Genomic DNA, 16,377 nt, shown 5'->3' on the forward strand with positions numbered 1-16,377 from the left:
TAAGACGATGTACTTCTGGTCGGATATAAAAGCCACCTGTTTCACGCTTAAAGGAGCTTTCTTGTCTTTATCATGTGCAACTAATTGTGTTCCAAGAAAGGTAAATGTGTAATATTCTTGTGCTGTGCCACTGCTGGCAGAAATGCCTCGATCAGAGAGTGTCTGACCTACTCTGGGGATGGAGAGAGATTTAAGAAACATTCCCATTGTTTCAACCGCAACGCCAGGAGCTCGAAGCAGCGAGCTCTGGATTGAAAGTCGGTCCAGTGTGCGAACCATCACACCGCCACGGATGAATCCCACCATTAAGAAAAACTCAACGGAAAAAACTGTGTTTTTCAGATATGCACTTAAGCTGCGTGTGCTGGGCTGTCTGAAATGAGTTTTCAGGCTTCAATACTTATATAAAAAAAAAATACTTGAAAGAGACTTTTAAGAGCACCACCATACTGGCATCATTGCGGTGTGAAGGTTGTGCTTGTAACAGCAATGCGGTACACGTATGGTCGAAACTCGGGCCTCCGTGTCTCTGTAATTACATCATTACAACAGATACGGGCAGTCATCGACTTGCGAACGCGATTCGTTCCAAGGGTTCGTTTGTAAGTCGAACTGTTCGTAAGTCGGAAAACAGTACTCTACCCTACGCACTAGTCTTTGATATATATACTGAAGTGGAAATATATATAATATTAATGTTAATGTCCTTATACAAGAAGAGACTCGCTAAGTATAAATATTATTTTAGGAGAATCATGCTTATGATGTTTTGGCTCATCTCTTGAGTAATTCGCATGTGGGAAGATATGGGAGCGAGCGTTTGAAGAAAACTCAATACAAATAGGTCAACAACCGACTCATTAAATTTCGATTTAAAGCTTTCGTGACTGCAGGGATTCATCTTCTTGGTTCTTTCGGTAAAGTCACGTAGAATGGAAATAATAAAATAATAAAAAGAAAACATAAATAATTCTCACGACATTCAGACTCTGTCTTCTCGACAGACATGTTCTCCACCTGAGGACGGCTGCTTGCGTTGTGGCCGAAACGTCGTGAGAATTATTTTATTATGTTTTATTTTTATTATTTTATTATTTCCATTCTACGTGACTTTACCGAAAGAACCAACAACCGACTCATTGTATTGCCACGTGCCGGCCACATCGAAGGCCTGTCTCGTGCGCGATGCCTGCATGAGCCACCAACCCCCGCCCCAAGCCCCGTCTCGGAGCAGGCCGTGACGTGTGCGTGTCACTCTACCCCCGCAAAGACGCGGAGTAATGTCGCACTTCTTCCTGTGTGTCTCTCTCTCTCTCTGTGTGTGCGCGCTGCAGCTACGAGCCCGGACACCCGAGTTCAAATCCCGATCACGGCCACGGACACCAGTGACGATTATTTGAACCGATCCTGGGCCTCCCATGGGTCGACTCAGCCTCAAATGAGTACCTGGGTGCGGTGTGTAAACATCGCCACTGGGGAGACAAAGGCGGCCGGGCGTCGTGTTGGCCACCCACCCCCACGTGTGTTTTGTGGCGGCCTTCATAGGTGCTCGCTGACGGCACTTGCCCCAACAGTATTTTCAGCCTATACGGGGGATCTTTGTCTTTGCTGCAGCTACACGTTTAAGAATTTGTAGACATTACGCCTTTCGAAATTCCACTTTTACTATTGACCCAGAGGATTATTGGCACTGATATTTGGCACGTACTGGAGATTGCATAGCGAAGCGATGACATTTGTCATGGGTCAATGGAACGTTTGATGATTCATTTCCCGCATAAACCCGGCAACTTAATGTGGGACTTATTGAAATAATTTTTTTTATCTTGAATAGTACTGCAAATGTCTGATCTCTCTCACAAATGAGACATTGTGGCGAGCGTCATCACTTCACGACATCCACAGTCCGACGTTGTCTGTGGCACCGAAATTGGAACGGCGTGGCAACTTGCGCGCTTATTTGAGTTGAACGCATTTTGGGACGAAAACGGTAAAGTGCCGTTCGTAAAAGGCTCCATGTGGCTTCATCATAACGCTGCTTTAGTTCGCAGATAGAATCATGCTTTCTTGACTTAAAGCTTTCGTGACTGCTGGAATTCATGTTCTTGGGTCTTTCTGTAAAGTCAAGTAGGTAGGTTATTTTTTGTTATTTTTTGTTATTTTCTTTGAACCTATCTACGTGACATTACCGAAAGACCCAAGAATATAATAATACTTTCATTTTATATTGCGTCATTCATGCTAATAGCATCCCATACCGCTGTACATTAATGTTTTTTTTTGTATAAGGACCAAATCCCAGATGTGGCTTCATTTTAACTTTTGTTAAAAAACAATCTTTCATGACATCCAACTCACTTGGCCATGCCTAATTTGGGAAATGTGATTTCATCAACATCACAGCATTGCTAAAATTAGTTTCCTACACCTGGATACCAAGGACCTCGGTTTACTGACAATATTCGGAAGTCACTGAAGCTATGCACTTTAAAATCTAGATTGAAAGACTATTTTTTTTAGGACCGCTTTTTTGTGTTTAGTTTGTTGTTGTTCTTCCCCCGCACCTACGATTAGCACGGTTGGCTACGTAGGGTGCGAAAGAAGTTCAACGTATATTATGCAGATAATGCGGTGCGTACAACTCACTTTGCAACTCGTTCTGAAGACACCAAGGGCGTTCAAGTAGATGAAGATGATGTCCTTTGGAGGAATGGTGACATTTACAGTCTGACGTTAAACTCTGATGTCGAGTCAACATCTTTGGGAGATGCGGAGCTAATCCTGGAGGCATTTCCGGAGGAGTTCTAGCGGGAACGGTTGTTCGCTATGAGTTCCTTTCCGAGAAGTTGTTCACCACATTCGCACTCTCGGCCGCCCTTGACTCTTCATTTGTTGAAGCGAAAGTGACCGGGCCAACCCAGAGATTTGCAGCTGAAGACGTTGGCTTCCAGAAGCCACGCTCTTGCTGGCTCGTGACGTGTGTGCCCGTGTGAGTGTGTGCGAGTGAGTGCGTGAGTGTGGCACTGTAGGGGGCACAGGTAGTGCATCGGCCAGTCATCTGAATCAGTCGACCTATGGTACCTGCTGGGTCTGTCCCGTGACCTCCTGCCAGCGGGCGTTCGACACCTCACGTGGCCTTAACGCGCACATAGCCTGGCACAAGCGCCGTGGTGCCGTCACCGCCACTTAGTGGCGAATAGCGATTGTTGTTGTTGTGTGCGATTGTGTGTGTGTGTGGTGTGTTCGTGTGAGTGTGCAGATGTTAACTTACATTATAAACGGATAACTGAACTAGTAAGGATTTAATAAATTCCGCTAATTTTATTACTGGACCTCACATTTGCCAAACGCCTCAATGCAATCATACGCAACCCACTCTCCCTGTCCATTGCTATATCATAACGATCGTTTATATATATTTTTTCCTCATGGAAACATATTCTGTGACTTAAATCCACTTCACATGCGATTCCTGTTTTACAAAAACCCTCAACTCCTGCCAGCAGACATTCTCTCTAATCACCGCAGTACACTTTACATTCTGTCAAGGTAAAACAACACCAATGCCACGTCACTATGTTCTGCACGAGGGTACAGACGTTTTTTTTTATCATAAAATATACAGAAGCATCGGCATTTCTGGACAGATTTTAACTAAGCCCTCTACCATTTTATACATCACGCCTGTAGTCACGTCTACGGATATATAATTAAGTTACACTCGGCGATATATCCTCGTGTTAACAACACTGAACAACCCACACGAAATCACGCAATTACAAAGCTCTGCAACGTGTGGCTTCATGACCTGTCTATTTCCCAGGCCTCACTGGTTGATTTCCAAGAAGCAAATGCTTTTACAGTAGAACTCATGTTATCTGATACCCTATCCTTCCTATTATCCACAATTATTTGCAGATTTTTCGCATTCTGCATTGTGCAGCATTTTTAGCCATTTTTTTTTCATGGATAGGTGGAGTACATTCTCCAGATAACTCCACTGATAATAAGATCCGCGATGTTCATCTCCCACATTACCGCAGATAAGATTACTTCTACTGTATTTTCGTTTTCTCTGTCAGGGGATAATCAGTGCCACAGTCTATGGGTTTCAACCAAGCGTTTAAAGACTTCAGAACCGCAGGATGTAACGCTGTTCGCCCCCTGCACAGTAATACAATTATTTGGCTTTAGAGGAACGATGCATGTGGCTGTGCGGGATGAGAAAGCACGTGGCATGCCACTGTAACTTGTGAAGTTACAATCCTCGTAGATTCACGACGCCACTGTGGCGAGAATGAAACTCCCTCGCTTGCTATGCAGAAGGTCGTGCATTCGATCCCGACTCTGACACCTGCTGTATGTTTGGAGTTTGCGTGTTCTCCCCGTGGTCGCGTGGATTTTTCTCCGGGTCCTCCGGTTTTTCCCTCTCAACATTTAGAAACAAGCGTGTTGAGTATTTGGCTGCAATACATTTCTACATGACAAGCCACTAAGTTGAGCTTTAATTTGTGGCCAGGCCCGCTGCTGAAACAAAGCTGTATAGCTCAGTGCGCCTTACCTGGTAAAATAAAAAGTAAAATAGACTCAAATGAACCATGTTAATTGTTGCCATCAAAATTCTTATAATGTGGACAAAGTAACGAATCACGAAACTACTACTCAGTCAACCTCTATCCACTGCTGGATCAAGGCCTCCCCCTAAGCCGCCGCCGCCACCAGCTCTCACGAATCCCGCGATGTCAGCTCCGTCTAACTCCCGCACTCGTGCCGATTCCACTGCTCCATCCCTGCCGTGGGCGTCCTCTCGGGGGCATCCCTCCCCTCCTCCCCCCCCCTGGCTGCCGTTCCGTCGCTAGGCTCGACCGCCCGCTTCTAGCGACCGCGTCCCCGTGTCTCTCGCTCACTCAGTGCCGGATGTCCTCTAGCCCACGCGTTCCCCGCTTTCTCTCTCTCGCTCTGTCTCTCTCAATGCATTTCCAAGCATGCACCATGCAATGCTTCTCTGCGCGCTTCCCAGCTTTTGTTCCACTCGCTTTGTCAATGTCCATGTTTGTGTGTCTCCGTGTCACAGAGCAGTGGCTGTCAGAGAGCGGTCCCCGTTACCACCGGGGAGTGATCCACGACGGTCCTCCAGGTGGTCCCAGGGCTGTGACACAAACGCAGGTTGATCCGGACAATAATGACAACGTTAACACCTTCAGTTTCTTCCGCGAAATAATGTTTTACTCATATTTAATTTTCAAATTAAGTTAGGTAATATACCCTCATTCAACTACCCTAACCCTAAGATCTCAATGCCACCCCCTAAACACAACCTTCATAGATGCGTTAAAGAAAAAAAATGTGTGTTCCGGTAATATGAATAATTTTGTACAACTGGTACGAAGTGAATGCGTTTTGTCAGCGGTGGCTGGGCGGTCCGCGAAAATGTTTGTGTCAGCCGAGTGATCCGCGGCCCAAACGAGTTTGAGAAACACCGTAATAGTGTGGAGTGTACAGCGACTGAAACGCGTATTTGTGTGCCTTTGTTAAGTAGCACAAGCAACACTTCATCCTGCCGGGGTGGCCAGGAGTACGAAAAATGGAAGCGACGTTGCCAACGATTGAAAATCACAGCGGTAAAATATCTTCTCGGCTTGACTCGCGGCTCAGAGACCACCTCAAATAGCAACTCCCAGCTGGGTAGTGAGCTGGCCTCTGCAAATGCATTGGTGGCGTTTCGAAGCATCGGACTTAGGGCCAGGATTGAATTATTGACTGTGGCATATTCAGTTTAACACTTAGGAGGCTTTCGCGATCAATATCATCCATAACAGAGGTTTTTTGGGGTTAGAACGCGTAAATATATAAACGTGTTGTTAAACCCGCCACGAACCGACACAGCCAACTAGGAAGGGTTGTCACGTAAACAGAACGTGCCCAATTCGTTACTAGTACAGCACACCGGTGTGTTGGAGAGCAAATCTACATACTGTAAATGTTGCGGGTTTACTCTCCAACACACCGGCGTGCTGTATTAGTAACTAATTGCCATGTTCTGTTTGCATGATAAACCTTACGAATTGGCTATGTCGGGTGGTGGAGGGTTTAACGACACATATTTCCGTGATCTAACCCAAAAAAACTATATTATGTGGCATATTCATCAGCAACCATCACGATAAGTGGTTAACTGGTTTTAATTTGTCAGTAATATGCATTTATAGACTTGGGTTTATGGATAACATTTCACCAGTATAAAAATATAGATTTACTTCCCAATATACGGATATCAAATATCAACACATTATGAAGGTGACTTAGATGTCTGGGTGGGACGTTCTGATAAGCTATCTAGCGCTATGCACATGTTGGCTGGATGCTTGTTAACGTGGCTTGCAAATTAAATAGCGTTCACTGCAGGACACTGCAATACCAACTCTTCTATTAATTTCTCCACATACAGTGTTGGGAAGGAGCCATTTGAAAGTAATTAAACATGCTTGCTACTATTAACCGAAGGCTATTGAGAGACCTCGTGGAGTTTAAGGTTAAATCAAACTGTCAACAATCATTTCGCCACTCTCGACTTCTCGCTCGAGTTTCAGAAGCAATATATCTCCCGACCTTTCAAAGTCCAGCGGCTGTTTCACCAACAACTCTGCCCTGCATTACAGACCGTAGTTGAATCATCGCAGCTGTGAGGTTTACGTGGCAGTCGGTTTGCTTCGAAAGTTATTCGTATCACTGTGCAGAATTCGTGCGGGGCGACAACTTTCGTGGGTTCCCTTTCCATCGCATCCACAGACAAACAACCCACAGCCGGTGGGTCCCGGTGAAGGTTCTCGTACTTTGGTCAGGCGTGACATGTTTCACGGTGCTGATATCGATTTTAGTCAAAGGTGAAGGTGCAGCCCTGAAATATATATTGGCAGCAGGACCTCCACTCGAGGTGAGCTCGAGATAGAGAGAGCGAGCCCTACGGATGGTATTTGTTTTGGCTCACCCCGTTCCACGCTGGCGAGCCGTCTGGGAAGCAACGGAAGTCACGGGCCCACCCTTCACTCGGCCACACGCGGCTCTGCCGATCGACTGAGGGTGGCCAAAGCCAAATCGTACCGCTGGGCGGACGGATTGGCGGAACGATTTGAGAAACTTGCACCGTTGTTTCAACCGACCTGCTGGGACATCGAACTGGGAAACTTCCGGGTCAAAAGTTCGGTGCGTGATGGGTCAAGCCATAGACAATTGAATGTTTTTAAGTCTTTAGATTTTTGTCTGAAGCGTATGGTTCTGGGTGTTTTGTAATGGGTGACACGGCGACTGATAGAGAGGAGGAGTCTGTGCCTAGACAAATTAAACGCAGTTGACTGAGAAGCGTAGGGCTGATAAAGTAGTTGGTGACAGTGCAGATGTCCCTTGAGAATTTGTGTTCTGTTGGAGTGGCATTTCTCATTCTGTCTCCCGACCGCAAACGTTTGAATATTTGTTCAATAAGTAATCAGCACGATTACTGACTCCTGGAAGTTGTACAATGTGAAATATATTTGGTGTTTTCAAAACGATGAGATTGTAGTATTTGACCACTGCTATGATTACTCTCTTTGAGTTAACGTACATTATGCTGATCCGATCTAGGTTGTGATTGGAGGCTTTGCCGAATGATCGGTGAGCATTTGGCTGCTGTGCTGACATGAAGCCAAGCTGCGACCACAATCGTTTACAACCTTGAATCATTATTGTGGGCTATTTCTTTCAATGAAAGTAACCATAAACAGCAACGAACTTGCACACGCTAAGCAATGGCAATCTGATTACAAACAGAAAAAAAGGTATAACCAGGGGCGTAATTTCGCGGGGATATTTTCCAGGGGAGGGCGGGGATATTTTCTGGTGCTCAGCCCCGGATAGCTTCGGCTGAAACGAAGCCCTGGGCGTGATCGAACAAATACTTCTGGTAACCCGCCCGCTGCTAACGTGACCACCGCGATGATGCTTTAGGCGGCCGTAGCACATCAACACTCCCAACACCGTCCGTGCATCACCGGCACCGAGACGCCGCCGCCGCCCCTACACAGTCTGGTGCATCTCAATGTTTTCCCGCTGCCTCGAGTGGCCCTTTCCGTTGAGCTGGAACGTGGACGACTGCTGCTGCTGCTGCCGCTTCTTGTAGCACCACACGGCGATCACGGCCACCACCAGCGTCGCGCACAGGACGGTCACGATGATGGCGATGATGGTGCCGTGCTCGTCCGAGGGGCAGTCGCCTCCCGGGCACGGCGGCCGCGGCTGCGGCGTGGGGCCGCCGTCGTGCCGCTGCTGACCTTCGACCTCGGACACGGTGCGAACCTCCGGCAGCGCCTCGCCGGCGTCCGTGGGCAGCGCCGAAGCGACGGGCTCCTCCGAAGCCTCGGCGCCTGGCCAGGGGTCGGCCGGCGTGGGCGACCTTGGATAGGACTCGTGGACGTCCTCGTCATCTCCGTCGTGGTCGTTGTCACCCTCATCCTCGTCTTCGACATTCGCATTGACATCGCCGTCCTCGAAATTGCCGTTGTTGTTGTCGTCGTCCTCGTCCTCGTGGTCGTCGTCGACGCTGTCGGTCGCGAACGTCTCGGGGGTCGTCTCGGGGGTCGTCTCGCCGTCTCCCGTGCCCACCGCTTCCCCCGGCCACACGGGCGGGCGGTCGGTGGCGACGGCCGCCCTCTCCGCGTCGCTCCAGCCCGGCCGCAGGGGCTCATCCTCCTCATCCTCCTCGTCTCCCGGAGAGGCGGCGCCGGGCAGCGGCAGCGCCGAGAGCGTCGGCGCGGCCGCGTCCTCCACGTCCTCCGCGTCCTCCCGGTCCGGCTCGCGCGAGGTCGTGGACGCTTCCTGAGGTTCGCCGCCGTCGTACGGCGAATCCTCGTCCACGCCGCCCTTGCTCGTCCGCTCTCTCTGCTGCTCCTGCTCATCTTCATCATCACGTTCCTCCTCTCCCGTCTGCCCGTCATCCTCCGCCCTCCGCTCTTCCTCCTCCGCTTCCTCTTCACGCTCCTCGTCCTCTTCATCTGCCTCCTCTTGATTGTCCTCCCCCTCCTCGTGCCTCTCCTCCTCCTCCTCTTCCTCCTCCTCCTCTTCCACGTCCTCATCCGCCTCCGCGTCGTCCCCGAAGTCGTGCGCGCCGTCGTCCAAGTGGCCCTGGTCCCAGGAGAAGCCGGCGGGCGTCGTGCCGCCCAACTCGAAGCCGCCGTCGCTCCACTCGCCGCCGACGTCTCCTCCGGCGGCCCCGGCCTTCGCCCCCACGGCGTTGGTGGTCAGGAAGTGCGGGGGGAAGCTGCCCTCCCGCCGCTCGGACAGCAGCCGCAGCAGGTGACCGCCGCCCTTGGCCGAGGAGCCGTGCTGCTGCTGCTGCTTGTCGAAGGAGGGGTCCGCGAGCAGGGGGGGAGGCCCCCTCTGAAGCAGCCGCAGGATGTCCTGCGGCGGCACCCCGCGCGGCTTGCCGGGCTCGTGGCTGTCCTGCCACTTGGCGAGCTGCGAGCCCGCGGCGGCCTCGTCCGCCTCCGCGTCGAAGGGCGCCGAGGCGGCGGCAGTGGCGGTGCTGGCGGCCGCTTTGTCCGGGAATTCGTGGCCGCGGCGGAGGTGCCAGCCGTCGTGCTCTGCCGAGAGAACGCGACAACGAGGCGAGGGCGGCTTTACGCAGAGGTCGCCAACGGGGTTTGATTCCTTACCCGTAACCGGCCGCACCAGGGTCGCAAATGGGTACCCGTTCCCTACCCGAAATGAGTGACAAACGGTGACTCACCAGTGACTCACGGTCTACCCGTACCCGGCCGGGTACGGGTAGCCGGGTATCGGGCAGGGTACGGCTGTCGGGTACCCGGTTGCGACCTCTGGCTTTACGTCGTGGAATCAGCGGCGACAACGCGCCGCGTGCGCGTGTGTATGTGTGTGTATGTGTGTGCGTGTATGTGTGTGTGTGTGCGCGTGTGTGTGTGCGCGTGTGTGTGTGTGTATGTGTGTGCGCGTGTGTGTGTGCGCGTGTGTGTGTGTGCGCGTGTGTGTGTGCGCGTGTGTGTGTGTATGTGTGCGTGTGTATGTGTGCGTGTGTGTGTGCGCGTGTGTGTGTATGTGTGTGCGCGCGCGTGTGTGTATGTGTGTGCGCGTGTGTGTGTGCGCGTGTGTATGTGTATGTGTGTGTGTGCGCGTGTGTGTGTGCGCGCGCGTGTGTGTGTGTGTGCGCGTGTGTGTGTGTGCGTGCGCGTGTGTGTGTGCGCGTGTGTGTGTGCGCGTGTGTGTGTGCGCGTGTGTGTATGTGTGTGTGTATGTGTGTGCGCGCGTGTGTGTGTGTGTGCGTGTGTGTATGTGTGCGTGTGTGTGTATGTGTCTGCGCGTGTGTGTGTGTGCGCGTGTGTGTATGTGTGTGTGTATGTGTGTGCGCGTGTGTGTGTGTGCGCGTGTGTGTATGTGTGTGTGTGTGCGCGTGTGTGTGCGCGTGTGTGTGTATGTGGGGATAACCCTGCTGAGGCTGCGGTGCCTCAAATATTGGAAGAGGTCACCCCCTGTGAGTGGCTGGCTGAGGTGCCAGCTGTTGAGGTAAGTACTGAGGGCGATCCGGAGTCTGAGACCAGGGAAGGCACCGGGCAGAGATGATCTCCCAAGCGAAATGCTGAGGGAGGGTGGCGTTTGTGCACAGACTGCCCTACATGACATCATAACAACAGTCTGGACCACTGGACGGGTTCCGCAGGACTGGAAGGATGCCCTGGTGGTCCCCCTCTTTAAGAAGGGGGACCGTACCGACTGTAACAACTACAGGGGCATCTCACTCCTCAGTGTGCCGGGTAAGGTCCTGGCAAGGATTATTCAACATCGCCTTGCTAGGCACGCTGAGGAGAGGCTTGCGGAGCCCCAATGCGGTTTCAGGAAAGGGCGGTCCTGCACAGATGCCATATTTTCTGTCCGTCTGCTACAGCAGAGGTGTAGGGAATTCCAAAAAGACCTACATCTCTGCTTTATTGACCTGGTCAAGGCCTATGATACCATCAGTAGGACTGGGCTCTGGGTTGTTCTTCGTGCTTTCGGAGTCCCTGACCCTCTGCTCACGATTATTAAGGACCTTCATGATGGTGAGCGGGCCCGGGTAAAACTACGTGGCCGGGAGTCGGAGCCTTTCCCTGTACACCTTGGGGTGCGACAGGGATGTCCTCTGGCTCCCACATTATTTAACATCTATTTCGACTGCGTAGTTCGTGAAGCCTTCAATAGCTGTACCGGGGGAATTTCCATTTGGTACAGATATAATGGGAGGCTGATCGACGCCCGGGTGCGATCAAGGGATGGCTCCCTATTGGTCAACCACGTTATGTATGCCGATGATTTGGTAATAGCTGCTCATTCAGAAGAGGAGTTGGAGACGCTGCTGCTGAGACTGGAGCGTGCCACTAAGAGGTGGGGCCTTACCATCAGCCCCACCAAAACTAAGCACCTGCCTGGGTATTTTGTACCATCGGACACTCCACCCCCACAACTCCCAATTGGTGATGGGGCAGTTGTGGAGAGAGTGGAGAGTTTCCCATACCTGGGCAGTGTGCTTATGACCGGCTCCAGTTTATCAGCAGAGGTCTCACTCCGAATCAGTCGAGCGGCAATATCTTTTCATCGGTTGCGTAACGCTGTGTGGAAGCTACCTGGTCTGTCGCTCCGCACGAAGCTTCAGGTCTTTTCGGCCACGGTCATTCCCTCCCTTCTCTACGCTTGCGAAACGTGGACCCCCCTAGTGGAGCATCTTCGCCGGTTGGAAACATTTAGGCTGGCCTGCCTACGATCCATCCTGGGTTTAACCAGGCTGGATTGTGTGAGGAGCTCACAAGTCCTTGAAAGATCTGGGCAAAGTCCCATCAGTGAGCTCCTCCGGCAGGCAAGGCTGCGTTGGCTGGGTCATGTAGCCCGCATGCCCAGCCACCGCATGCCTAAGCAGCTTTTGTTCGGCCGGATCGAGGGGGCTAAACGGGCGCGGCACGGGCTAGAGAAGAGATGGAGTGATGTGGTACAGGAGGACGTGGAGCTGAGTGGACTTGCCGATGACTGGTACCAGCGGTGTCAAGATCGGCCTCAGTGGAGGAGGCTCGTGAAGGACGCTACTGGGCAGTTGGAGGCAGTCGCCCTCCAACAACAACGGAGGGCGGAGGAGCGACGCTCACAACAACGAGCAGAGCGCCGGGTGGCTAAAGCACAGCAAGTTGGCACAGTAGGGGGCACAGGTGGTGCATCAGTCAGTCATCTCGGTCATCTCGGTCAGTCGACCCGTGGCACCTGGGTCTGCCCCGTGACCTCCTGCCAGCGGGCGTTCGACACTTCACGTGGCCTCAAGGTGCACATGGCCTGGCACAAGCGTCGTGGTGACGTCACCGCCACTTAGTGGCGAATGGCGGTTGTTGTTGTTGTTGTGCGCGTGTTGTGGAGTGGTGGTGTCGCGGTGAGCGCTACGCTGCGCTACGAACCCGGCGACCCGAGTTCGATTCTCGCTCACGGCCAACATCAGCGACGATTATCAGAACCGGGTCCTGGGCTTCCCCTAGGCCGACTCAGCCTCAAATGAGTACCTGGTGCGGTGTGTAAAACCATCGCCGGTGGGGAGACAAAGGCGGGCGGGCGTGGTGCTGGCCACCCACCCCCTCGTGTGCCGTGCCGGCCTTCATAGGTGCTCGCTAACAGCACTTGCCCCAACAGTCTGTTAAGCCATACGGGTGATCTTTGTATTTTTTTGTAACTTCATTCGCACCGTACGTATCCAACCGTGCCAATCGGAGGGCACCTCATTATTTGCCGGCCTTCATAGGAGCTCGCTAACAGCACTTGCCCCAACAGTCTGTTAAGCCATACGGGTGATCTTTGTATTTTTTTTCTAACTTCATTTGCACCGTACGTATCCAACCGTGCTAATCGGAGGGCACCTCATTATTTGCCGTGCCCTGCGGCCCTCCGATAGGGCGCGGCAAAACAAAATCAAGCGCGGAGGGTACCGACCAGAGGGTACGACACCAACGGTCTGAGCGCGAGAGAGTGAAAAGCAGCACGGCAGGGAGGGTGGACAGCTGACAGCTGCTTTGTCAGCTGTCAGAAGGAAGGAGGCGATGGCGAGATGGCATCGATGGCGTTGACTGTGATGATCGCCCTACCGGACATCTGTGAAACAAGAGCTTGATTGCTCATCGGATTCCTTCGGTAGAAATACATATTCGCACTCTGATTAATTGGAGTGCTTCCCAGCCACTCCGAGGAGCTTCCTCTGATCAAGAATAGTGCGCGTGTATCTGACATCTGCTCCCCAACCCCCCACCCCAACACCGCCTTCAGTGACCAGTATAGTGAAGTATTGCCAAACAACTCCCATGACTGACACAGAGTGGAGATGACCTCATCCGAAAATTATTCGGTTTGTTTTTATTTTAGTTCCTCCGTGTGATGAAGACAGTGAGAGGAGAGAGGCTCAAACCTGAGACTGGAGCCTGGGTGGGAGTGGAGACAGAGGAGGGGAGGCTGGGCCACAGCACAGTAATGTGGAATTTCCACAGATCAGCACCTACCCTCGCGCATTTGAGCGAGTGAACATTGTGGCCTGGATTATTCAGCAACAGCAAACCAAGCATACTGGCTTATTTATAATCCCTTTTCTGTCTTTCAGGTGTTTGGTATTTGTACTTTGCAGAGTTTATTTGTTTGAATGTGAATTTGGACGGAGCTTCGGTCCCTGTGTGGGCACATTCTGCTGCCTAAGAGGCTGTTCTATGGGCACTGCCACCCCGTGCTGTGAGCGTTCCTCTCACGGAGCCGACAACCACACACACGGTTCACTAAATACACACGGCGGAATGTTTCCTCGGGTTCCTGAACAAGCTGCCAGAACGCGGGGCGAAACGTCGGACATCATGTGGCACGACCCTGAAGCACGCCGGAGAGCTGTAGCGGCAACAAGCGCCAAAAACCTGCGCAGTGGTTTCATTCAAGAGACATCTTGCATCTGTGGTGCAAAATGTAGAATAAGTAAATGTTGTGGATCTCCAACACACCGGTGTTGCCGTACCAGTAACCAATTGGTTTGTTCTCTTTACATGACAAACCTTACTAATTGGCTGTGTCGGATGGTGACGGGTTTAACGATGGATTCATATTTACGCGATCTAACCCAAAAAAAAACCTGTATTAAGGATGATATTGGTCGCGAAAGCTTACGTGTTAAAATGTAGAATAAGATTCATGGGGCTCAGCTTGTCACGTGGTAAGACAGACATCCCTTTGTTGTAATGAATGTATCTATGCATGTTGAACGTAGTTATAGGGCGCCCAAAATTTTTATTTTTTATAATGTTTGCATTTATTAATGGAAATTAGCCCAACATTCTAATGCAGGACCCACCTGTAAAACAGTCTTAAAACTTATGCTTTCCTGGATAGGACACAATTATTATATAATGTGAGTTAACAAGGTGCCGCCTAAGTGATGATATATTAACTTTTATATTAAGTTGCAGGTTCGTTTAAATAAAAACAGGGTTTTTTTCACACCTCAAACATAACACAACACAGTTCTGTACTGTACGTGTTATTTGCCTGTTATTTTATAATTATTATTTTTATTACATTTCTTATTTAGTGTTTCCATGCTCAGAAAATGGTGGGGATTTTCTCGTCAACATTTGCAGCCGTGAGCCAATGGTCACAAATCCCCGTTCCCACAGTAGGAGCCAGTAGTTGTTTGTACGACACAACCTTGGTGGCATCCAAACACATATTGTGTTCATTAAATTCAATGTGTCCTTGCGAACACGGCCAATATTGCTCTTTGGTATAAAAACACAACGCGGTTTACAAATGTTTAACCCTGTATATATATACTCACCCAGAAGTAGTTATGGGCAAAGCTTCACGTAATGCTACACCCACAGGCAGCTAAAGTCAATCAGCACTGCCTTCTTTACGAAGAACACTGCAAAATAAATAGACTGCAGCTTTTTTCGTTGAATGCGATCATTATAAGTCGTGATCTTGGGGTCCCAGACGCAGCTTAGTTTCGTCAGTATTTCCATCAGCATTGCATAACAGTGCAACAGCGATGTTTTGTTGAAGTTTCAGGTAGGCCTCGGCAAGGTAAGGTAAAAGGTAAAAACAACGAGCCTACCTTTACCCTACCTATTACCCTTACCACAATTCAATCACTCTACACTTACCTTTTACCCTTTAGCAAGTTAAGGTAAAAGGTAAAAACAACGAGCCTACCTTTACCCTACCTTTTACCCTTACCCCATACAAACTACCCGATTACAGGGTAATTACTGGGGTACTACTACACATGAAAAAGGTTTATAACAGGTAAATGCTAGGAAGAGGGCTTTATTCATATAGAGAATACTCTCGATGATTCCAATTCTAAATGGAGGCCACGGACTGCGCCACGGAGCTTTTAGCGAGCGGTAAACACAAGGTATTCAGCAGGTAATACTTCGCGCTACCTTTACCCTGCCTAGATTTGAAGCTTTCGTGACTGCAAGGAATCATATTCTTAGGTTGTTTCGGTAAAGTCACGTAGGTAAAACATCAAAATTAATGAAAATAAAATAAAAACAAAAATCACGACGTTTCGGAGGCAACACAAGTCTCCGTCATCAAGTGATCAATGATCATTGCCTCACTTGATGCAGCTAATTCGGCTGTGACGGTCCCACCTGATGACGGAGACTTGTGTTGCCTCCGAAACGTCGTGATTTTTGTTTTTACTTTATTTTATTTTCATTAATTTTTATGTTTTACCTACGTGACTTTACCGAAAAAACCTAAGAATACTTTACCCTGCCCTTTACCTTACCCCTTGGCATGGTCGACACCTTTACTCTGTTACCTGGTAAAAAGGGTAAACTACTTTACCTTGCCGAGGCCTAGTTTCAGGCAACAATTGACGTGTATTGTTGCACTCAATTACAATCGTTCACATGGATGAGAGGGCCATGTCTACATTGAAAGTTTGCGTTTCGTCTGATGCCCTTCCGCCCCCACCTCCAATTAGCACGGTTGGTTACGTGATGAATTCATACATCACGTTAACTATCTATATATATCCAAAATTGCCTTTAAAAATCAGATTATTTTTGTAATGAATCCGAAGCTCACCCTTCGGAGAGTATGCAGTGCGGCAAGGCAAGTTGTCTGTGATGGTGTCGTGTTGCCGCCTTGGGGTCATGTTAACCCCTCGACGTGGACAAATATCGCAGCTTTCCAGAGTCATTGCAACATCATCCCCCTCGCTATGCATTTACCTTTAAACAATTAATCATGGAACATTACGGCTCACACGTGGCACATGGCGTGATGTTGAATATGTGCAAACATGCCAAAACTATATACTGCTACTCCTGCGGTAAAATA

At 50.1% G+C, this 16,377-nt stretch overlaps 1 protein-coding gene across 1 annotated transcript; it reads right to left on the minus strand.

Moving 5' to 3' along the window:
- Nucleotides 1-3,301: 3,301 nt before the first annotated feature.
- On the minus strand, nt 3,302-13,143 carry LOC144721149 (uncharacterized). The gene is made up of 2 exons (XM_078598544.1): nt 13,137-13,143; nt 3,302-9,728 (listed from the first exon to the last, which is right to left on the minus strand). Exons 1-2 carry the CDS (start codon nt 13,141-13,143, stop codon nt 8,053-8,055), a joined length of 1,683 nt encoding a protein of 560 aa, XP_078454670.1. The 3' UTR covers nt 3,302-8,052.
- Between the last annotated feature and the right edge of the window lie 3,234 nt (nt 13,144-16,377).

The sequence above is a fragment of the Lampetra planeri genome, chromosome 10, assembly GCF_965212315.1.
Source record: "Lampetra planeri chromosome 10, kcLamPlan1.2.h2, whole genome shotgun sequence".
In the NCBI taxonomy this organism is placed as follows: domain Eukaryota; kingdom Metazoa; phylum Chordata; class Hyperoartia; order Petromyzontiformes; family Petromyzontidae; genus Lampetra; species Lampetra planeri.